The sequence below is a fragment of the Chrysemys picta genome, chromosome 3 (genome assembly GCF_011386835.1).
Source record: "Chrysemys picta bellii isolate R12L10 chromosome 3, ASM1138683v2, whole genome shotgun sequence".
Classification (NCBI taxonomy): domain Eukaryota; kingdom Metazoa; phylum Chordata; order Testudines; family Emydidae; genus Chrysemys; species Chrysemys picta.
In genome coordinates this window covers 173,870,176-173,894,991 of record NC_088793.1, presented here as the reverse complement: position 1 = coordinate 173,894,991, position 24,816 = coordinate 173,870,176, and the positions used below count along the sequence as shown (strand labels likewise).

General features: G+C 47.4%; 2 protein-coding genes across 3 annotated transcripts in view; one reads left to right on the top strand and one right to left on the bottom strand.

Annotated features, from left to right (window-relative positions):
* Positions 1-24,816, bottom strand: part of CAMKMT (calmodulin-lysine N-methyltransferase) — a 385,956-nt gene that overhangs the window by 326,532 nt on the left and 34,608 nt on the right. For both annotated transcript variants that reach the window (XM_005296113.4, XM_065590678.1), the window contains exon 3: positions 24,455-24,519. In XM_005296113.4, the coding sequence (XP_005296170.1) occupies positions 24,455-24,519 (65 nt within the window). The remainder of the gene's footprint in view (positions 1-24,454; positions 24,520-24,816) is intronic.
* On the top strand, positions 3,382-5,793 carry LOC135982690 (myb/SANT-like DNA-binding domain-containing protein 1). Its single transcript, XM_065590677.1, has 2 exons — positions 3,382-4,093; positions 5,187-5,793. The coding sequence occupies exons 1-2, from the start codon at positions 3,529-3,531 to the stop codon at positions 5,657-5,659; spliced, it is 1,038 nt and encodes a 345-aa protein (XP_065446749.1). The 5' UTR covers positions 3,382-3,528; the 3' UTR covers positions 5,660-5,793.

The window sequence follows — 24,816 nt, the reverse complement described above, 5'->3', positions numbered from 1 at the left end:
ATGAAGTTTGGATACAGGCTCCGGGCTGGGGCAGGGGTTGGGGGTGCAGGAGGAGGTGAGGGTTTCAGGCTCTGGGATGGAGTTTGGGTGTAGGCTCTGGGCTGGGGTGCAGACTCTGGGAGAGAGTTTGGGGGCAGGAGAGGTGGTGTGAGAAGAGGGTGGGGATGCAGGTTCTGGGAGGGAGTTTCGGTGTAGGCTCTGGGCTGGGGCAAGGGGTGGGGGCATAGGAGGCAGTATGGGTGCAGGAGGGGGTGTGTGGGAAGGGGGTGGGGTACAGGCTCTGAGATGGAGTTTAGGTGAAGGTTCTGGGCTGGGGGTGCAGGCTCTGGAAGGGAGTTTGGGGGCAGGAGAGGATGCGGGAAAGGGATGGGGGTGCAGACTCTGGGAGAGGGTGGGTGGGTGTTGGGGGGGAGGGGACTGCCATCACATGTGGCTTCCTTCCTCCCCTGCTGCAGCCTGCTCCATCCCAGAGCCTAGCCTCACTGGGGGTGGGGGATGGGGCTGCCCCTTGCCCAGCGTGGGGCAGGAGTAGTGGCTGCTGGGGGTGAGGGAGGATGGAGGACAGGGTCAAACACTCACCAAAGTCCCAGCAGCTGAGGTGAGTGAGGTCCACTCCAGATGTCTCCCGCCGGAAGCCCCCTTGGCATCTCCTCCCGGTGGGTGCCGGGGGAGGGGAGGGCTACCAAGCACGTGTGTGCCTCCTCCCCTTCTCCCCCTCCTGAGGTGCAGCAGCAGCCAGCTGCCTCAGCCTGCCATGGACGCTGCTCTTGTGCTGTGCTATAGCCGGCAGCGCAGGCAGGCGAGGGAGAGGCGCCGCTTTCATTCAGGCAGGGACGCTCGGGGGCGTGGGTGGTATGGTTACCATACGTCCGGATTTTCCCGGACGTGTCCGGCTTTTTGGGCCTCAAATTCCCGTCCGGGGGGAAATCCCAAAAAGCCGAACATGTCCAGGAAAATAGAGAGGGGCCAGCGCCGCTGGGTGCTCGGCCGGGGGCTGGCCCGGGGCCCGGGGGTGCGGGGCCGAGGGTGCTGGCCCAGGGGCCGGGGCCAGCAGTGCTGGGCTGGGGGCCCGGGCCGGGAGTGCTGGGCTGGGGGCCCGGGCCGGGAGTGCTGGGCCGGCGGTGCCGGACCGGAGGGGCTGGACCGGGCCGGGGGCCGGCAGTGCTGGCCTGGGGGTGCTCGGCCGGTGGCTGGCCCGGGGCCGGCACCCCAGGGCCCGAGCCAAGCCAGGCTGGAGGGGCCGGGGCCGGCCGCCGGAGGGAGCCGCTCGGTTGGGGGGGGGGGCAGACTGGGCCACGCCCCCTCCCCCAACAGCTTACCTGCTGCCTGCTTCAGGCTTCCCGCGAATCAAATGTTCGCGGGAAGCAGTGGAGGGGGTGGAGTTGGGGCAGGGACTTTGGGGCAGGGGTGGAGTTGGGGCGGGGGCAGGGCTGGGGCCCCGTGGAGTGTCCTCTTTTTGGACACTCAAAATATGGTAACCCTAGTGGGTGGACGCTCCGGAGCCCGGGGGAGGTAGGCACATGGGGGGGGGGGCAGGCAGGGGCCGGGGGACGCTCCAGGCAGGGCCGCGCGAGAGACCCAGCTCCAAACATTGGTGGAGCAGAGCCCCCGGCCCTGAATATTCCTGGAGCCCGGGCACCACGGGCCCATATAACTTGCCGCCCCTGTCCAGGAGTTCTTGAAAATAATAGTTAACTGTTCCAATATTGCATCCATGTATCCTAGGATGAATTTCTTCAGGCTCTGTTGACTTAAATACATCTAGTTTATCTAAATATTGTTTTATCTGTTCTTCTCCTATTCTGGCTTGTGTTCCTTTCCTCTTGTTCTTAGCATTAACTGCATTAAGTATCTGGTCACAACTAACCTTTTTAGTGAAGACAGAAACAAAATAGGCATTAAAACACCTCAGTCTTCTTGATGTCATCCAGTACTAGCTCTCCTTCTCTGCTAAGTAGTTGACCTACACTTTCTTTCATCGCTCTCTTGCTCCTAATGTATTTATAGAATCTCTTCTTATTCTTTTTACGTTCCTCGCTTGGTGTAACTCATTTTGTGCCTTAGCCTTTCTGATTTTGTTCCTGCATGCTTGTACTATTCTTTTCTACTACTCATCCCTAGCAATTTGTTCATATTTCCACTTTTTTCAGGACTCCTTTTTGATTTACAAGTCACATAAGACCTTCAGATGAAGCCATATTGGCCTCTTACTATTCTTCCTACCTTTCCTTCTCATCAGGATAGTTTGCTGTTGTGCCATATGACTGTGTTCTAAAAATAACTGAAGAGAGGATAACTTGGGCAATTCCCTGATCATATGCCTTCATTAATTTTGTGGAGTACAGAGTAAACCCCATTCATCTGAAACTCCCTTGTATTGGGAATCTAGGTTACATCATCCAGCAAGAATCACTTACCAGGTCAATATTCAGATTATCCACAATCCCATTTATCTGAATGTTTCCAAGTCCCAGAAACATTTTAGATAAATGGGATTTCTCTATACTCCACAAAAAGAGAGTATCACATTTGAAATATTTTCTACAGTGGAATGATACAATGATACATTGAGGCTTATACGAATAACTAGTGTATACTGTCTAACTGCAACATCCTACAGTAACTCAAGTTATGAAACAGAAACCGGCCTGCCGCTATTCATTTTAATTGCTCTGAAATTATATCCAAGTATTTGCTTCAAAACAAAGCTGTGCAGCAAATAAAAAGATTGTAGGTTTAGTATATACAATATGCCAGCTAAAATGACAACTTTAATAATAGTCATCCAACCCACTTTCAATTAAAAGGTGATTAAGAAAAGTTACCAAACATTACAATAAAATTCATTCCTAAATTTAATTAAAATAATAATTCTTCTATTCCTATGACCAATCTAATTAAAGATGTCATACCCTATCTTAAAATTATTGTAATTAATTTAAATGGAACGATCCAGTTCCTTGTGATAATTTAGTTGGAACATAGTGAAGAGGTTCCAATGTGCTCTTCATATTACTATAATACTAGAACAGAAGAAGCATGGTACCGAGATGCGTATTTATCCTGGCTACACTTTTTACTAGGATTAAAATTACTCCAGAATGACATACATAACAAGTTTTTTGAACAATCAGCTAAGGCCTGGTCTACACTAGGCGTTTATGTCGAAGTTAGCGCCGTTACATCGAATTAACCCTGCACCCGTCCACACCGCGAAGCTATTTAGTTCGACATAGAGGTCTCTTAAATTCGACTTCTGTACTCCTCCCTGACGAGGGGAGTAGCGCTAAATTCGACATGGCCATGTCGAATTAGGCTAGGTGTGGATGGAAATCGACGGTAATAGCTCCGGGAGCTATCCCAGAGTGCACCACTCTGTTGACGCTCTGGACAGCAGTCCGAGCTCGGATGCTCTGACCAGCCACTCAGGAAAAGCCCCGGGAAAATTTGAATTCCTTTTCCTGTCTGGGCAGTTTGAATCTCATTTCCTGTCTGGACATCGTGGCGAGCTCAGCAGCACTGGCAACGATGCAGAGCTCTCCAGCAGTGATGGCCGTGCAATCTCAGAATAGAAAGAGGGCCCCAGCATGGACTGATCGGGAAGTCTTGGATCTGATCGCTGTGTGGGGCAATGAGTCCGTGCTTTCCGAGCTGCGCTCCAAGAAACGGAATGCAAAGATCTATGAGAAGATCTCTAAAGACATGTCAGAGAGAGGATACAGCCGGGATGCAACGCAGTGCCGCGTGAAAATCAAGGAGCTGAGACAAGGCTACCAGAAGACCAAAGAGGCAAACGGACGCTCCGGATCCCATCCCCAGACATCCCGTTTCTACGAGGCACTGCATTCCATCCTAGGTGCGGCCGCCACCACTACCCCACCACTGACCGTGGACTCTGAGGATGGGATGTTGTCCATGGCCGGTTCCTCGGACATGTTAGCGGACGGGGGAGATGAGGAGGACGAGGCAGTCGACAGCGCTTACAACGGTGATTTCCCCGACAGCCAGGATCTCTTCATCACCCTTACAGAGATCCCCTACCAACCGTCCCCAGCCGTTAACCCGGACACAGAATCTGGGGAAGGATCAGCCAGTAAGTGTTTTAAACATCTAAACATTTATTTTTAACAGAACAGGAATATTAAGAATAACAACAATGGGTTTCTCATGATTAGTTTGCCCTAGGCGCTTAACGTTTCAGTCCTGGGCAGTGCAACTATTAAAAAAAAATCTAACAATGTCCGGTTTAGCATGATTGTTCTGCCCAAGCCGTTCTACTGTTTAGTCCCTGCCAGTGCAGCTACAGTAAAATGCGGTCTATATGTCCGGGGATAGAGCAGAAATCCTCCTGGGACATCTCGAGGAAGCTCTCCTGGAGATAATTGGAAAGCCGTTGCATCAGGTTCCTGGGGAGAGCGGCCTTATTGGGTCCTCCGTAGTATGACACGTTGCCGCGCCATGAGACAATCAAGTACTCAGGGATCATTGCCCTGCACAGCAGGGCGGCATACGGCCCTGGTCTTTGGAGGCTTTCTCGAAGCATTCTTTCTTTATTGCTGTCTGAGATCCTCATCAGGGTGATGTCGCTCATGGTGACCTGCTTTGAATTAGGTAGGGGAATATTAGTGTTGGGACTGCTTGCCCGTTCCTTTACAGAACTGTAACCGCTGGTTTGCAGCCAAGCGGTGGAGGCGGGAGAGGGGCAGCCTACAGGGATCGTTCCGGGGGACAGCCGCGAGGGGGTGGGACAGGGGCAGAGTTCCTGCTTGCCGGATTGCTGGCAGCAGGGACTGACATTGCTTTCAATGTGAAAGGAGGCCAGTGCTAATATTAAAGTTTTAAGCTGCCACAAGTCTACGGCTTACCATGTCTGCCTGCTACACAAATTCCGGTGTCCTGCCCCGCTTCTCAGATCTGCTGTGCAAGACCCCAGGCACTGAATGCGAAGGCCGAGAATTCGACCTTGTCCTGAGTGCGCATGTGATAGGTGCTGTGCATGGTCTTGTTCACAGAGAAAGACTATGTTCTTTGTTCACAACTACATTTATCTTTCTGAGGACCTTGTCCTGAGTGCGCATGTGATAGGTGCTGTGCATGGTCTTGTTCACAGAGAAAGACTATGTTCTTTGTTCACAACTACATTTAATCTTTCTGAGGAATTCACTCCCTTTTTCCCATTCCCACAGCCACATCTGTGACTGTCTCACAACCTAGCCTGGCATCACACTCCCAGAGGCTAGCGCAGATTAGGCGTAGGAAGAAAAGGACACGGGAGGACATGTTCTCGGAGCTTATGGGCTGCTCCCGAGCCCAGGCAGCACAGCAGACCCAGTGGCGGGAGAACTTGTCCCAAATGCACCAAGCACACATGGAACGGGAGGAGAGGTGGCGGCAGGAAGACCAGCAGGCGACTCAAACGCTGCTTGGACTAATGAGGGAGCAAACGGACACGCTCCGGCGCCTTGTCGATGTTCTGCAGGAATGGAGGCAGGAGGACAGAGCCCCGCTGCAGTCTATCTGTAACCGCCCTCCCCCGCCACCAAGTCCCATACCCCCCTCACCCAAAGTGCAAAGGAGGGGCGGCAGAGTCCGTGCAAACTCTCACTCCACCCCTGCAGACAGCTCTAGTAATAGAAGGCTCTCATTCCCCAAAATTTGACAAGTTCTTTCCTTCCCGCCTCACACAAGCCCCCGTCCAAGTTTCACCTCCCAGTTCCATGTGTAGTTGCTAATAAAAAATACGTTTCTGTTAATTACTGTTTCCATCATGTTCTTTTGGAGGAGGGGGGGAAGGGGGTTGGTAATTGGACAGGACAGTCACCTTTGGCAGGGTACATAGGCGGAGGACAGGTCCAGCAGCAGGGCTCATACACAGTGCAGTCACTAGTTACCCTGGTCAGTCTGGGAGGTGGTTTTCATGTTCTGTGGTGGGGGGTGGGTTGCTCTGTGACTTTGTGGCGGGGGAGGGCAGTTACAGATCTTATGCGGCGGTCCTTATCCTGGATCACAGAGCCACGCAGCAGGAGATCTGTAACCGTCCTCCCCCTGCCACAAAGTCACATAGCCCCCCCATACACACAGTCCCGATCAGGAGGGGTGACAGGCTCCGTTGAAACAACCAGTCCACCACAGCGGAGCCTGTCAATCCTGGAGTTTAGAAGCGTCATTTGCGTGACTACACTACACCCGCTCCCCACCACAGTCTGCATCCCAGGTTTAAAACATTCCCGCGAAAACAGTAATAAAGAAAACGGTGTTCATTAACAAAGTAGAAGTGATTTTATTTCTAAACGTGTGTTGGAAGGGGGTGAAGGGGGTATGTAACTGGAGAGGATAGTCAACATTAACTGGGTAAAGAAACGGGGGCAGGTTCAGCTTCTCTGTACACTAACTTAAAAGTCACAGGTTACCCTGCTCACTCAGGAACCTAGCTTTCAAAGCCTCCCGGATGCACAGCGCGTCCCGCTGGTCTCTTCTAATCGCCCGGCTGTCTGGCTGGGCGTAATCAGAAGCCAGGCTATTTACCTCAACCTCCCACCCTGCCAGAAAGGTCTCCCCCTTGCTCTCACAGAGATTGTAGAGCACACAGCAAGCTGCTATAACAATGGGGATATTGGTTTCGCTGAGATCACAGCGAGTCAGTAAGCTTCTCCATCTCCCCTTGAGACGGCCAAAAGCACACTCCACCACCATTCTGCACTTGCTCAGCCGGTAGTTGAAGAGTTCTTTTTCAGTGTCCAGGGCGCCAGTATAGGGCTTCATGAGCCAGGGCATTAGCGGGTAGGCTGGGTCCCCGAGGATGACTATAGGCATCTCCACATCCCCAACAGTTATTTTGTGGTCTGGGAAGTAAATACCTTGTTGTAGCCGTCTAAACAGACCAGAGTTCCTGAAAATACGAGCGTCATGAACCTTGCCCGGCCATCCGACGTAGATGTTCGTAAAACGTCCCCTGTGGTCCACCAGTGCTTGCAGCACCATGGAAAAGTAGCCCTTTCTGTTAATGTACTGGCTGGCCTGGTGGTCCAGTGCCAGGATAGGGATGTGAGTTCCATCTATGGCCCCACCGCAGTTTGGGAATCCCATCGCTGCAAAGCCATCTATGATTGCCTCCACGTTTCCCAGGGTCACTACCTTTGACAGCAGTACATCAACGATTGCCTTGGCTACTTGCATCACAACAACCCCCACGGTAGATTTGCCCACGCCAAAGCGGTTCGCGACTGACCGGTAGCTGTCTGGCGTTGCAAGCTTCCAGAGGGCTATGGCCACTCGCTTCTGGACAGTCAGGGCTGCTCGCATCCAGGTGTCATTGCGCTTCAGGGCAGGGGACAGCAACTCACAAAGTTCAAGGAAAGTTCCCTTCTGCATGCGAAAGTTTCGCAGCCACTGGGATTCATCCCAGACCTGCAGCACTATGCGGTCCCACCACTCAGTGCTTGTTTCCCGGGCCCAGAATCGCCGTTCCACGGCATCAACATGACCCATTGCCACCGTGATGTCCTCGGCGCTGGGTCCCGTACTTTCTGAGAGGTCTGTGCTACTCTCAGACTTCAGTCCCTCACCGCGGTGCCGTAGCCTCCTCGCCTGACTTATCTGCATCTGCCTCAGGGAAAGGTGGATGATAAGCTGCGAGGCGTTGAGAACGGCCACAACTGCAGCGATGGTCGCAGCGGGCTCCATTCTCGCAGTGCTGTGGCGTCCGCGCTGTCACTGACTAGAAAAGTGCGCGAACTGATTTCCCGCCGGCGCTTTCAGGGAGGGAGGGCGGGAGTGATGGACGGATGACGACAGTTACCCAAAAGGACCCTCGACACATTTTTTTTACCCAGAAGGCATTGGCGGCTCCACCCAGAATTCAAATGGGCAGCGGGGACTGCGGGAACTGTGGGATAGCTGCCCGCAGTGCACCGCTTCCAATGTCGACGCTTTCCCCGTTAGTGTGGACTCACAAAGTCGAATTCTGTCCTTAGTGTGGACACACACGTTCGACTTTGCAATATCGATTCCAAGAATTCGATTTAAGTAAAATCGAACTACTCTCGTAGTGTAGACATACCCTAAGATGCACACAAGCTGGAGTGCCTGGGCACAGATAACTGAACACAAATTACAGGCACAATCATCTCACTGTACACATGTCCACCATGCCTGAAGAGTTTTGCCCATAATTGTTTTTGAAAACTTGGCTTGTAATATTCATGTAAAGATAACTTTTGTGGTCAGCTGGCAAATGTCCTCACTGCAAGATGGATGTTTACTGAGTGCCTGATTCCAACAAGTAAATGGATGTCTCATCATGCACGTTCTTTTGAAAGATGACAGTTTAAGCAATGATCCCTTTTTTCCCCAGAATATTCAGATATAGTTCGAAAAGTGCCACATTCCCATAATCTAAAATACCATTAGATAATTCTATACAGATGTCACAGAAATGAAGGACTCACTATTTATCCTTATAGACAAGTGTTCCACAAAGGTTTGGGAGCCTGAAGTAACCCAACATTTTCCACTGCTAAATACCATTCTTCTTTGTAGAAAGGAGGATTGGTCAGGATTCTCTTCATAGCTTGCAAGTACCACACCTCAGGCAGTGGAAGAGATCATCACTGAGCAATATGAGGCATCTCCTCCCCACAGGACTGAGCACATACTCTCAGAGGCTCCAGTGCCAGTCATCTTAGGCAAATACTCAGCACTACCAATTCCAGTCTAGGACACACTATTTGGTAAAATTACCTGGACCTACACCCAAGAACAACATAAAACATAATCCCACCAACAATTCACAAAAGGCAAAAAACAGTTAAGATTCAAAACACGCCCGCCCCTGGGGAGCTCAGAGGGAAGGCATTTATCTTTGTGTTTAGTTTGTTTGTTTTTTAGGTTGACACATTATGCTACAGAATTAGAATTAGTCAGTCTCTAATCCTTATCATTTGAAAAAGTCTTCAAAATACTCCTGAGCGTCACAGACACAGCAATGACTACCTGTGTCTGCAGATAGCCTTGAACAATAGAGAAGTATGAATTGCTCCATTCCTAGCAAAAGGGCTTAACGCACATGCTCAAGGGCAATCATTGAAATACCATTATTGTCAAATATGACACTGCACATAAAAGAATGCAAGAAAGACAAGGGACACAGACATATTATGAAGATCTACACAAGCTACTGTGAGGGACATAATAGATTGATTAATTAATTAATTATAAAGGCCAGAAAGGACCACTGTGATAACTAGTCCAACCTCCTCTATAACACAGGCCAGAGGACTTCCTTGAATGAATTCCTATTTGAACTAGACCATATCACTTAAAAAAACATCCAATCTTGATTTAAAAATTTCCAGTGAAGGAAATCCATGCTAAGTTGTTCCAGTGGTAAATTACCTTTACTGTTAAAAATTTGCACTTTATTTCTAGTCTGAAATGATCTAGCTTTCAACTTCCACCCACAGAATATTGTTATATCTTTGTCTGCTACACCGAAGAACCCTCTTGTTATATTGCAGCCCCTGCCTAGGTGCACTCCAGCAGTAGGCCCCGGCACAACCAATGCACCTGCGTCAGTTTTCCCTTCAGTGCTTCCCTAAAATAGCCTTTCTGAATATTTATCACAAAAGAAATTCCTGTGAATATAAACCATAACAAACCTAGCCCGCAGCAGTCCATCAATCTACAGCACCGATGTCTCTCACTATTCTAATGCTTTCTGCAGCTGCAGTCTCTCTCTCACCATGCTCACCTACCAGATATTGCTCCAGTATCTCTTACCACACCTCACCCCAGCCTTCAGCCCTTTCTGGTCCTCCAGCAGGGATCTCTCTCTGTCGCTCTCAGCCTTCAGCCCTCTCTGTCTCAGGAAGGTCAGTAGGCATCTCCTTCTGCGGGCTTCCTTGTAATTCCTCACTCTTCCCAGGGAGGGCCAGCAGAGCTTTCTGTTATCTCCATGTTTCCCTTAAGCAACTTTGCTGCTCCTTCTGTCTCTCCTCTCTAGGGTGACCAGATATCCCGATATTATCGGGACAGTCCCAATTTTAGGGGACTTGTCCCACGTCCCAACCTTAAATCGGTCAGGACGCACTTTGTCCTGATATCGGGGGACTGTCTGGTCGAGGACACAAGCCGGCACCCCTCACCTCTTCTTCCTGGGCCCTGGGGGAGCACAGCTGAACTCCCGGCGCCCGCCCGCCGACAGGAGCCTGCAGAGTGCTGCAGCCCCACTCCCCAGGCACGCACAGAGGCAGTGAGGAAGTCTCCACTGCGTGCTGCAGGGGCAGGGCTGGTAGGCGCTGGCAGCGAGCCCCCCCACCCGCCTCTGCCCCTGCCCCCGCCCCCTGCTCCCCTCAACCCGACCCGACCTTAGGAGCCAGGGGGACGGGACCTGCCTGCTGGATGCTTCCTGGTAGCCGCTCTAGATAAGGCTAGCACTGCTGGGACTCACCTGGCCACCTGGCAGGTCTCTAGCTGGGGGGTTGGCAGGGGGCTCTGCGTGCTGCCCATCTCCCTCCTTGAGGGGGGAGGTGGAGACGGAGTGGAGGCAAGCTGGTGCGGGGGAGGGGGGGACGGGGCGTAGGGTGACCAGATCACCCGAGTCAAATATCGGGACGTGGGGGGGGGGGCGAGTGGCGGGGGGGGGGGCAAAAAAAAAAAACAAAAAACCCTTCCTCCGCAAGTGCTGGAGGGAGGCCCGGGAGACGCAGGGGAAGCGCGGGGCCGGGGTGAGTAAGAGTCCGGCCTGGCCCCGAGCAGGCAGGACTCAGTTGGGTGGTAGGGAGAGGAGGGGGGCAGCCCGTGGGGCCAGGCAGTGGCTGTTCTCACCCCCAGGCAGCGGGACTCGGGAGCAGCCGCTGCTGCAGCTCCCACTGCCGCGGGGGGAGGAAGCGGCCATGGCGCTCGGCGGCTGCGGCTCTGGCGCCCCCGAACCCCCCGAGCCGGGGCCTGCTGCGGGGACCCAGCAGCGCGCACGCTGGGCCCAGCCCCTGGCCAGTCGCGTCTGGGCTGCTGCCCAGCTGGTGCTATCGCGCGGCGGCCCCGGAGTGGGGGCAGCAGGCCCCAGCCCCCCCATCCCGCTCGGGTCCCGCAGGGGAACGAACGGGGCTGGGCTGCCGATGCCTCCACCCCAGGGCCGCCGCGCGATAGCACCAGCTGGGCAGCAGCCCAGACGCGCCTGGCCAGGGGCTGGGCGCAGCGTGCGCGCTGCTGGGTCCCCGCAGCAGGCCCCGGCTCGGGGGGTTCGGGGGCGCCAGAGCCGCAGCCGCCGAGCGCCATGGCCGCTTCCTCCCCCCGCGGCAGTGGGAGCTGCAGCAGCGGCTGCTCCCGTGTCCCGCTGCCCAGGGGGGGAGAACAGCCGCCGCCTGACCCCGCGGGCCGCCCCCCTCCTCTCCCTACCACCCAACTGAGTCCTGCCTGCTCGGGGCCAGGCCGGACTCTTACTCACCCCGGCCCCGTGCTTCCCCAGCGTCTCCCGGGCCTCCCTCCAGCGCTTGCGGAGGGGGGAGGAATGGTGAGCCCGGGGAAGAGGCGGGGATTCGGGAAGGGAGCCAATCGGGGGAGGAGGGGGTGGAGTCGGTGCGGGGGGGGGGGGGGGGGGGCGAGCACTTCCAGGCTCCAGGCTCCGGCGCATTTCCTTGTTTGTCCAGTGTCCCGACCGCACGTCGGTCGGGACGCGGGACAAACAAGGAAATATCGGGACAGTCCCGATAAAATCGGGACGTCTGGTCACCCTAACGGGGCGTGGAGCTGCTGGTGGGTTCTCAGCCCCCACCAATTTTTCCTGTGCTCCGGCAGGTTTTTTTGTTTTTTTGTTTTGCTCCGCCGCCGGCTTGTTTGGTTTTTTTTGCTCTGCTCCCACCCCCACCCCCACGTCCCAATATTTGACCTCTGACATCTGGTCACCCTACTCCTGTCCCCTGTGCTCAGGCAGCTCCAGGGGCGGCAGGTTTGTATAATTTTTGGTGGTGCCCAGAACGAGTCCATGTCCCACCCCCCCACACACACCTGCCTTGTAAGCCAATATATATATCTTTTTAAATAATGTAAAAATGGACTGGAAACAGTAAGCATTTAACGATGGGGGGATGAGGGGTTTGGGGTGTGGGAGGGGCTCAGGGCTAGGGTAGAGGGTTGGGGTGCGGGCTGTGGGGTGGGGCTTGGAATGAGGGGTTCTCAGTGCAGGAGGGGGCTCAGGATGGGGCAGAGGGTTGGGCTGCGGGGGGGTGAGGGCTCTGGCTGGGGGTGCGGACTCTGGGGTGGGGCGGGGCTGGAGATGAGGAGTTTGGGGTACAGGCAGGCTGCTCCGGGGCTGGGGCCAGAGAGGAGGACTTCACAGTCCTCCAGCCTGTCCTCCCTCCCCCCCCCACGGCAGCACACTCACCCGGCACCATCACTGCATGTGCTCCTAGGGGCTGGGCCCCACTCAGGTCCAGGAAGCCCCCTCAACTCCCCTGTAGTGGGTGCTGGGGGAGGGGGAGCTGCCATCACATGTGGCCTCCTCCCCTGCTGCAGCCTGCTGCCCTTCACCGTAGCCTCACGGGGGATGGGGCTGCCCCTTGCCCAGCGTGGGGCAGGAGTGGTGGCTGCGGGCGGCTGGGGGATGCGGCTCACACTGTCAGACACTCACCCAAGTCCCGGCAGCTGCTCAGGTAAGGTCCAGACTCCATCTCCCAGAAGCCCCTTCGGCATTGCCTCCTGGTGTGTGCGGGGGAGAGGAGGGCTGCCAGTCATGTGTGTGCCTCCTTCCCTCCTCCCCCGGCAGGTGCAGCAGCCGCCTCAGCCAGCCGGCGGCGCTGCTCCACTGGCGGCAAGGGAGCACAGAGCAGAGTTGCAGGGCAGCTTCCTGCTTGAGGCAGGGACGCTCCGGGGCCTGGGGGAGGCATGCAGGGCCAGCAGGCAGGGGCCAGGGGAACTCCGGGGGAGGCGCGCGGGGCCAGCAGACAGGGCCCGGGGGACACTCCGGGGGAGGCGCGCAGGGTCAGTAGGCAGAACCGGGGGAGAGACAGTGGCTTAAAGTAACTTCTGGGACTATCTCTGAATGTCTGTTGGGTTTGGATGGCTTTGATTAGAATCTGATAGAAGATTTGCAAAAAGCACCAGATCTCAGGGCAGGTCTACACTACAGCCGGGATCAACAATCTGAGATCGATCCACCAGCAGTCGATTTAGCGGGTGTAGTAAAGACCCACCAAATCGACTGCAGATCGCTCTCCAGTCGACCCCTGTACTCTATCCCCGATGAGAAGAGTAAGGTAAGTCAACGAGAGATTTTCTCCCCTCGACCTCCCGCGGTGTAGACCCCGCAGTAACTCGACCTAAGGTACACTGACTCCAGCTACATTATTCACATAGCTGGAGTTGTGTAGTATAGGTCGACTTACTGCAGTAGTGTAAACATAGCCTCAGAAAAATCAAGGAGTCCAACAATGTTAGTATGAATTGTATTATACAGTCTTAATTATTATTTGAATTTGGTGAGAAGCGGACTTTTTGAACTATGGGGTTAGGGGTCATGGTTCGTCATAAGCCTGTAAATGAGAAGAACAACAGGCCTTATAGAGTAGGGAACAGAAAGATTGCTGGAAGGCAAGTGTTATGTCACCTATTCGGTAAATAGGGAAGTATCGACTTGTAGATCATATGCAGCACCAGGAAGGAGGAGGACTAGATTTTATTCTCACTTCTAACACAAATCTTCCTCTGCAGTCTTAGCCTGATTTCTGTGTCTCCATCTGTAAGATAGAGATAGTTTTCCTAACTTAATGCACCTTAATTCTTTAACATTTTAAAGAACTTTGAGATCCTTGGGTAGTAAACATTACAGAAGTGCAAAATATTAAGTGGAACAGTGGACTAAAAGAGGTAAAAATGTGACCTATTTGATACAATTTTGAAGTCTCATAGACAAATTCTATGTCCTCAGACCCTATCTAGACTATGGATACCTTTTCCTTCCTGGGGCTGCTACGGAGTGTTTTCACTACTGTGGCTCCCCCTATAGAGTGTGACAGGGTCAGGCCAGACCGATACAAGAGAGTGTAGGAAGAAAGGTATTAGCCTCAGGATAAGCAGCTTCCTCTTCCCCTGGTAACTGAGCAGGGGTTACTCCAAGTTAATTAGGACACCTGAAGCCAATTAAAAACCTGCCAGAATGGGTTAGAAGCATTCCCCCCAGCCAGGGAGGGTGATAGGCATTGTGAGAGTGAAGCCGTGCTGTTGGAGAGCTGACAGGTATGGAAGCTGACAAGGACCAGGGGAGACCCCCCACAGGTATAGAGATTGGGGAGAAATCCTACCTTAAACAGGAGCTAGGGACCCTTCCATGTCCAAAGACTGAAGAAAAGGACCCCGCCAGAGGGGAGAGACTGAGCCATGCATTTGGTGTGGTGCTGCCACGCCCAGAAGGGCTACCAGAGACTAGGGGCTCTCCGTCCCCCGGCAGGAGGGTCAGGAGGAACCCCGCCCAAGCAAAATGGAGACAATAAGCCAAGGGGCGTGGGGAAGTAACCCAGGAAAGCTAACAGCTGTCCTGGGAACTGGCAGAGTGAGGCTGCTACTTGTAGGGTCCCTTGGTTGGGGAACGCCCCCCCCCCTTTTTTCCTCTCACTGGATGTCCACCAAGGAGGCCAGAAGCCCCAGTGAAGCAGTGAGGGCCTAGCAGGCCCAGAAACGGGAAGACCACTTGAAGACAGAATTTCCCCACCCACTATAAACAGAGTGTGGGGGGAATTCTGAGACGAGACGCTATCCTGACCCTCCACTAGAAGGAAACGCGGGACCCACCAAGACGGATTTGAAGCCCTGCTACAAGAGACGTAGTAAAACAGAATTTTTAGGTGCCTATATTTTAAAATACATTTTTAGGAAGTTACACATTGTACTTGGAAGTTGGTAATTTGTAACTTTCCAAGGGGCAACTTCAGGAAGTACACAGTAGATCATTGCTCTCACTCACACATCTTGAATTTTTTCACTTAAAAACTTGGAAGTTGTACCCATTTCTCTCTCAAAGGGGTATGCATAAGAACATAACATAAGAACATACGAATGGCCATAATAGGTCAGACCAAAGGTCCATCCAGCCCAGTATCCTGTCTGCCGACAGTGGCCAATACCAGGTGCACCGGAGGGAGTGAACGTAACAGGTAATGATCAAGTGATCTCTCTCTCCTGCCATCCATCTCCACCCTCTGACATACAGAAGATAGGGACACCATTCCTTACTCATCCTGGCTAATAGCCATTAATGGACTTAACCTCCATGAATTTATCTAGTTCTCTTTTAAACCCTGTTATAGTCCTAGCCTTCACAGCCTCCTCGGTAGTTCCACTGGTTGACTGTGTGCTGTATGAAGAAGAACTTCCTTTTATTTGTTTTAAACCTGCTACCCATTAATTTCATTTAGTGGCCCCTAGGTCTTATATTATGGGAACAAGTAAATAACTTTTCCTTATTCACTTTCTCCACACCACTCATGATTTTATATATCTCTATTATATCCCCCATGCAGTTCTGACATGACCAAGAATCATTCTAAATATCAATTATGTGGGACGAGACTGGGAAGAAGCTAAATGGCAATTTTAGGGGGGACATCTAGTGATGAATGGTGGGAGGCAGGGAGCATCAAGAGGGGAATACTTCTTCCATCACAGAAAACAAAGAATGTCCCCAAAAATAGAGGAGGAGGAGGAGTTTTTTCATCAGCATTTGCAGAATGGGTCTCACTCCCTTGTGGCAGCTAACTGAATGACACATTACATGAAATGCAGGAGCAGCATGCACCTCTCCTGCCAATAAAGGATGTCATCCTACCCTTTTCCCTAGATAGCTTGATGGCATCTCCTTCCAGGCGTGATGAATCAGTAGCTGCCACAAGCTTTCCATAGCGGAGCTCAGATATCTTTGAGCTACCCAGTGAGACCTCTGAAGAAACTAGTAGGCCTCTGAAGAGAAACTTACATTCCACTGCTGGGAAGAAAAAAAAATAGCCTCTACTTCCAGTTATCTGAGGGGAAAAGGAGAGTATAAGAAAATGTGATTCTTTTCTGTAATTTAGCAATCGTGTTTTCTTTCACAACAGCACATTTCTAAAAATATGAAAAGATTGGAGCGGGGAAATTATGTTAAAAGTAATTGATTTAGAATGAAAAATAATAATTTACAAAATGAATGTGATTTGAAAAAATATTGTTTGAAAAAAATTATGGAAAACAGAAAAGAGAAAATACATACACCAAATTATTTCTCAAAATTTAGCACAAAAGGGTGTTTGACTTAACTAGAAAAAGCAGATACTGTTTTGTAATTAATATTTTTCAAGATGTTATTGTACATAAGTAGGCAGAAAAGAAAGAAAAGTTAACATACCTCATGCTTATTTTCCAAAACTCAAATAAATACTTCATTTTGGAAGGAGAGGGAATCAAATTTGTAAAAACTATATCCATGTTCTAAAAGATGACATTGATGTTTTTGAATTTCTAGCATCTCAATCAAAATTCACTAGAGTAAAAACAATTCAATAGATAATGAGAGTCTTCGCTATTGTTTATGATGAATAGAATGTAAAAATGAGTTCAGTAACAAGAAAAATATCTACTCATCATGCTTTCGGAAATCTATGTTGAAGTTTCAATCTATGACATTTTTGACAAACAACCAAAACAGATTTTAAAAAAATATGTATCAAGAAAATACATTGGTCTTTGGACTCTACAAATAAACATGTAATTTTACCGTGGGTGGAATTTATGTTAGGTTAACTATTCCCCGACCTTCATTTATCTGAGCGTATTACTATATCCAACTGTACAACAGTTTTGGAACTGAGAGTTTTGTATTTGCATACTCATGTAATGAGTATGTTACAAGATGTTATTGTATAAAACAATAACTAGAAAAAGCAGATAAGTCCAACACCTTTTTAACTAAACTTTGAGAAATAATTAGGTATGTATTATTATTTTCCCTTTTTCACAGAGAAGCAAGTCAACAAGGAAATCTCTCCATATCAATTCCTGCATATTACCAAATCAGTTTAATTGTCCTCTGCACCCTAACAGAGACTATAAGTGACTAATGCTCAAAAAAAAGAAATAATATAATAAAAATGGCAATTTATCATGCAAACTACTATTGAAAATCAGAAAGTAACCCATCATTGTTAGAATCCACTAATAGGTATGCCTCAGACAGAATTCTTATGGAGCTGCAAAGAAGACAATATGATATTGTTTGACTCTAGTAAGTCATATTCTATAAGTGAAGTTTTACAGTATAGTTAAAACAGAATTAGAGTCACTAGAACTAAAAAAAAATCTACAACTTATCTATTAAATGTTGAAAGTTTAAGTCTTCACAGTAACTGTATCTGCTTACTGCAACAGCTAATTTAGAGTATATGCCGGGTAGTTCTGTAACTGCAGCACCCTCTGCTGCTTTTTCAGTTCCAGAACATGTAATTTTACACTCAAATGGAATCACACAATTGTCAATTAACTAGAAAACAAAAACTTGAACTTACAGTGATTTCAAATCAAAGGAATGTTTGCACAATTAAATAATCTTATGTAAAGTTTACAAGAAAAAATGTATTTTTCTAAGCAAACTCATTCCTGTGGTAGATGTGCATCTTCACATCATGACAACACTCCAGAGTATGCTGTTGGGTGGCGTCAAGTGGATAAAAAAGCATATGGTGGCATCAAGTGGATATTACTTGAAAACTCCACAATGCTTAACAATTTTGTTTCACAGCTTCCCACACAAGACAATTTGTTTAGGCTTGCAGCAAGTAATGCAGGAGATTTATAATCTTTTGATAATTTTATCTTTTAGTCATTTCACTTGATTAGGTTTACTTTTTAATGAATAAATAAATAATCTAAGGATGTCTATTGTATGATATAATCATGTAACAATTGTGGGCCCAGATTGCCTGCTTCTACTGGAGGAAGCGAAAGAGAGGAAACACTCAAAAGAATCTCCTTGCAGACTTTTCCCCCCCAATTACTCTACTGATATGGGGGACTGTCTCTTTATTGAATGAGCAAGGTGTCTGCCCTCCAGAGCCTGCTAATACCACCCCATGATATCAGCACAGCTGCACTGGACCACTCTGCTAGGGCGTCACCTGTTGGCCACAGCTCGCAGAACTTCCTTTAAAAAAGCATCCTATGATAAAGTTGTTAAAGCCTGGGGCTGTATCACCTTCTTAGCAGACACAACCCTGTTGTCCATGGAGAATGAACTAATCATTCCTCAACCCCACACTACTCCTACACATTCTTTAAAAATAATAAATAAATAAATAAATAAATATAAAATAATAATAAATAATACTGATTTCCAGTTGTGATTTTTCCACCTTCTAGCAGTAATCTTTTAATTAAAAATACATCCTTTGAAATGTTTTTTTAGAAAGAGACAGAAACCAGGCACAAGGGTTCAGTCTGAGCAAGACGTTAAAGCAGCAGTTTCCAAATTTAATGCCAGAAGCCTCATGTACATAGCTTACTGTAGCTACTTCTACTGGCTCTATGGAAGAATGATTCAAGGTTCTTTTTTCATATACTCTTACCTGTATCAGGTAATACTTTTGGAAGCAGTCACATGTACTCTTTAACACCAGGTTATGCATATTTTATATAGTGCTGCCAGCTAGTGGCTCACCTTAGAATGAGTTAATGTCTACTGGGAATTGTAACAACAGGTAATATGTACTTCCATCTCCTCTACCATTCTACTCTTGGTGATGTACAGTGATGTCACTGGACTATTTAAAGAATTATGGGCAAAAAGAGTAAAGTACAGTGAAACGGGTACTAAATCACCACACAAGAGACTAACAAGAAATGGTCTTTTAAAGAAGACTGTGTTAATAAAGATAACTGGGAATCTTACTGGAAAAAGCTAAGAAATAAGATATTAAATCATACTTATTTGATACCAAAATGATGTTATGGTTTAGAGAACATTTGATGTGCAAATATATAAAATTATTTTATTTTTATAAAACACTTTAAATATCAATATTTAATAAAAGCATATGTTTAATGTATAAAAACCTCTCTTGTAGCCAAAACACTGGTCCTATATATAGCAGAGATATATGGTAGACGAAACAAAAATGCAAACATTTTATATTTTTATCTAATAATCAGGCAAAACCCCTACAGCAATGTACAGATCTACGCAAAGAGCAGAGTCTCCTGTGAGCAACCTATATGTATATAGTGTGTCCCTAATGAGTACTAAAGTCCATACGTGGGAGACCTGTTGAGCTGGAAAGGGTATTACTGTATACGGGACCATTGCTGTATCTGTCTGAAACACACTGCTGGAGATAGCTGGGAGTTGTGAGCCACAGTGTTACCTCTCTGCCTTAGCAAGAGTGAGCTTTACTAGAAATTAGACGGAGTCAGCTCCCTGTCACACCAGTCTGTCTTCCTCACTGGCAAATTTCTCAAGGCTCTCCCAGCCCAAACATCACCTAGCAGGTAACATCAGTGAACGTCAGCCCCGAGAGCTTCTCAGAGATGTTTGTCTGCATTGCAAAGCCCCTACCACTCTGCATTCACAGAAGATATTAAGTTTGCTGCTCTTTTTTAAAAAGTCAGTCCATTGCAGCTTATTAACTTAACTGGGGTAAACACACCCTTCCCTTCAAACACAACACTCAATTGTTTTATAGTAAAAATAAAACAGGTTTATCATCAAAAAACATAGGTTAAGTGATACCAAGTAAAAGGAATAAAGATAGAAATGGGTACAAGCAAATAAAAACGAAAACACGCATCTAAAAGACTTAATCTAGCTTGATATAGTCTTTGTTCAAGATTGTTTCTCTCACCTTCACTCTCCTTTTCAGCTTTTACTGACCAGCCTGCTCAGGATCCATCACAAAGATCAAATTGTTTGGTTCCTTTGTATCTAAGGGGAAGGATAAAGATGGAGTCTCTCTCTTTTCCTCATATCCCCAAAGGGATTGTTTTTGTCTTAGAAGGCAGGAAGGCCTCCTGGGGATTCAGCCTCCTGTGTCTCTGTGGGGTGCAGGAGCCATGTTAATTTTCCATTTCTCGAGTTCAGGATCATAATATGCCTGCTGGTTTAGCTCAATGGCTTTGTTTACTGCTAATATGTAAATTGAGGTAAACCCACATTCCTTTGTCTAGGACAGACCTGTTTATCACATTTACCTAGGCTTGCCTGTCTGGAATTAAACATGTTCTAATACAGTGGTTCTCAAACTTTTTTTTTCACGGACCACTTGAAAATTGCTGAGGGTCTCGGCGGACCATTTAATGAGCTTTCTAAATGTTTTCTGTCCCGTTAGTTAACTACTGTAAAGTGCTTTGGATAAAAGCATTATATAAAAAAAAAAGTAATAATAATAAACTTTTTTTGTTCTACAAATAAAAGCACACAACTCATATTTTAATATCAGTAGTCTTAACTTTCTAATGCGATAGCTGTGCCTTCTCTCCCCCGCCGCGGCAGCCTCCCGAGCTGGGGCTGGGAAGGAGGCCTGTCTCTCCCAGGCAGCTGCAGCCCTGGATCTGGGGAAAGGCACCTCATTCTCTGGCCACCACAGCCCTGCATGTCCCAAATTCATCCCACCCCCTCTTCTCACCCGACTGCCCCTCCTATCTGCCTCCTATTCCCCCCAAGGCCACCACCTCACCTTACATGTGCGTCTTCTCCAGGGTCCAGGCACCTAATTAGTGCACGGCTCCACTAATTAGGTGGGTGGCCCTTCATTCTCTCGTGTGCGGCCACCCAGGTGCGCACCTTAACGGGAACTATCCATGGACCACCTGAATGGAGTTCGTGGCCCACCAGTGGTCCACAGTCCACAATTTGAGAACCTCTGTTTTAATAACATCACACAGAGAGAATCCATAATTTCACATATAACATTTACACATACATTTTATATTAATAACCAGTGTGTTACTCGTTTTTAAATGATACCGCACAAAGCATATTTTGAACAAATATCATTGCAGTAGTGTGTGGAGTATGAACACGAATAGGGCCATCCCTAGGGGGGTGCGGGGCCTGGGGTGGAAGTGACGAATCCGTCACTTCCGGGACCGACTATGCTAGGCAGGGGAGGCTGTGCCTCCCCAAACAGCCAGGCTTGGCCCCGCCCACACTCCCCCCCGGGCCCTGATTTAGCAGTGCCGCTGGGCTCTGGGGGTTGGGGCCACTGTCTGCCTTCCCAGGGCCGGGGAGGCTGCAGCAGCAGCACTGCACGCTCTCCCTCCCAGTGCTCCGGGACTGGGAAGGCTGCAACGGTGGCGCCACGTGCTCTCCCTCCCGGCGCTCCAGGACCGCGGAGGTCGCGGCACCGCGCACTCTCAGGTGGAAGGTGTGGGGTTAGGGGTAGCCTCCCCCCAGCCAGTGGTTCACACGTCGCCCATATGCTCCAGCCCGCAGGGCTCCCCAAAGCGCGGGGCCCAGAGCGGTCACCCTGATTTGCCGTACACTAGAGACGGCTCTGCAGGATGCCTAGGGACACACTGTTGTTGACCAGCTGCATTACAGTTAGTTACTTAATGGAAGTAATTTAACATTTTAAAATGCTAGGGGATACCTTAGGACTGTCACTTAGGAAAGACTGTGGAGTTCTTTAAAAACAGACACTGGTTTATATAGAAAAGGTCAAACATAATACTAGAAAAATCCAAGTAGGAGACATCTAGAAAATAATGAATAATCTAACCTCAGAATGTTTAGGCAAATGCTCTAATATCACTATTTCCTTAATCATAATTTAGAAACTGCTGCACAAAAGTCACAGGTATTAATTTTATTGTAAAATTATGTTAAAGAAGATAAATGCAGGAGGACTAACTGTCCACAGAATAAGGATATTTTAAAAGGGTAAATGGGATGAACTAAGTAATTAAAGGCCTTTCAGCCTGACATTGATCTTAGGCAAAATAATGGAACAGCTGTTACAGGATTAATAAAGAATTAAAGGAGGATAATATAAGCAATGCCAACCAAGATTGATTTTTTTAAATGAAATTACAAGTTTGGTTGATAATAGTAACACTATTTAATATTTTTATCAGTGATCTGTAAGATAACATAAAATTGCCACTGATAAAGTTTACAGATTACACAGAGAATAATGCAGAGGTCAGGTCACTGATACAGAGTGATCTAGAATGCTCTGGTAAGCTAGGTGCAAGCAAACAACAGGTGTTTCAATACAGCCAAATGTGAAGTCACACATCCAGGAACACAGAATGCAGGCCATACATACAAAATGGAGGAATTTATTCTTGGAAGCAGTGACTCTGAAAAAGATTTATCAGACATGGTGGATAATCAGCTAAACGTGAGCTCCCAGTGTGAATTTGTGGCCAAAAAGGCTAATGAGAGCCTTGGATGTATAAACAGTAGGCATAGAGAGGTTATAATACCTCTGTATTTGGCACTGGTGCATCTGCTACTGGAATACTGTGTCCAGTTCTGGCATCCACAATTCAAGAAGGATGTCGATAAATTGGAAAGGGTTCAGAGTAAAGCCACAAGAATGATTAAAGGATTAGAAAACATGCCTTATAAGTGTAAGACTCGAGGAAATCTATTTAGCTTATCAAAGAGAAGTTTATAGCTTGGCTTGATCACAGTCTACAAGTATCCACACGGGGAACAAAAATTTGATAATAGAAGTCTCTCTTCTCTAGCAGACAAAGGTATAAAAAGATCCAAAAGCTGTAAGTTAAAACTAGTCAAATTCAGACTAGAAATAAGGCACAAATTTTTAACAGTGACGGTAACTGACCATTTGAACAACTTACTTAGGGCTGTGGTGGACTCTCCATCACTGGAAACTTTTAAAATCAAGACTTGGTGTTTTTCTAAAAGATATTCTCTAGTTCAAACAGGAAGTAATTCAGGAAGTCCTATGGCCTGTGATATAGAGCAGGTCAGACTAGGTATTCATAATGGTCCCTGCTGGCCATATAATCTATGAATCTATGATAACTTAATCTTTTTAAAAATTTGATCTGTCATTTAAACAAGAATTTTCAGTATCACTAAATGTTTTTTTCCCCAAAATCCCAAGGCGTGCTCATAAATCCACATATTCTCCCAATCCTTTCACTTGGCTTAATTATCCAGCTACTGGTGACTCAAATTGTCCCTGACATCAACCTTTATCACAAAATTTGGATTTTCTCCCTTGGCCTTGATATGATTCCTTTGACTACTTGTAAATCCTTTAGATCTCATTTCTCTTCTGAAATCTGTGAACTGCTTCACCTACCTGGCAGTACTTCAAAAACACATTTTCTAAGTATTTTTTGGTCTGTGCAGAAAAAGTCTGCAGTGTTAAAAAAATAAGGCTACCAAGTCAAGAATGGATGGCACAGAATGTTAGTCTCAAACAGCTATCCATACTTTGAATTTTCATCCATACATTTATTTTCCTTTGAAGTCAAAAAGGTTACTTTAATAAATTGATATTTTTCTGCTCCTGAATTGTCAGTGTTCACTGAAATATAACTTTAGGTTAAGGAGAAACAGACAGAAATTTTGAGGTGAAACAGGCATATTTGAGAAGAATAGTCTCATGTCATAGTTTGGAGGAGGAGAGGAAAAAAAGAACTTGTCTCTTGACTTTGTGATCCTTAAAGATCCCCAACTTTATTCTTTAAGCCTTCCAATTGAAAAAAGCAACAAAAAATACAAACCTGGAATAGAGTATGAGATTCTGAAGGATCAAGCACATAGTACATGCAGACTATCTCTTCAAGAGATAGCCCGCAACTCTCTTCCTTCCCCACTTGCCATTTTTGTTTCTAACATATTAGAGATCTTCTCAATATCATTGTTTTAAAAGTCATCAATAAGTAGAATATTGTATTCATTTATTTAAGATTTGCAAATCAGTCCTCAGACAAAAATCTACAGTCTGTTTTGACAGCATTAATGCCAGCCATTTGTTACTGCACCACAGTCAGAGTAGGCTAACATAAGGGTCTTGAAAATCTACTCTATTTCTTCCTTCTCTGATACTACAAAGTATCTCCTCAAAGAAATGGAGGACAAATGGTTTTACATCTTGAAATACAAATGCTGCAAGTTACCTGCTTTTATGGCTAACTAGTGGGCAAGAGGTTTTCATTCTTTCTAAAGTGTTGGCTGTGTACTTAGCCCCAAAATAAAATGTATAGCCAAGAGGGAAAAACAAAAATCAGAAGTTTGCATTGATCAGACCTAGACCTGCCTGTTTCTACAATTTTAATATGTAAAATGGCATAAAAATACATTTATCAACCATAAGGTTTTATATGCCACCATCACCATAATATCAGTGTTTCCCAGGTAAGACAAGTTGACATAGAACAGTCATATTGTAATGCATAATATTAACAAAATCAGGCTTCAACCTATACAACACTGTACTTATAGAATAAATTAATAACTTACAGACATTCCCTGTGTTGTCAAAACTTGTAAGAACATCTTCGATATTTAAAAGTCCATTGTTCCATCTAGAAGACAACAGATATTTTCATTTTATCAACAAGTAAAAATATTCTTCAGTCCTCTCTTAAGACAGTGAATTTGCCATACATGTTGATATCTCACAAACCTTTTCACTACACCTTTCATTACTATTCCATGAACACATATTATTTTAGCCACTAGGGGGAAGCTAATGAGAAGTGTTCTGAAAATAAAGTGTTAGAATTAAAATCTGGGAGATTGTTTTAAAAGGTTATATTCTCAACATTGCAGTATTCTTAAAAAACAAGCAAATTGTGCTTAATTAGATTCTATACAGTATA

What these genes read in the sequence shown, in the direction of transcription:
- LOC135982690 (XM_065590677.1), top strand. Translation starts at nt 3,529, where the DNA reads ATGCAGAGCTCTCCAGCAGTGATGGCCGTGCAATCTCAGAATAGAAAG. An exon ending in ATCTGGGGAAGGATCAGCCA is followed by an intron (nt 4,094 to 5,186) that starts GTAAGTGTTTTA and finishes CCATTCCCACAG; the next exon opens with CCACATCTGTGACTGTCTCA.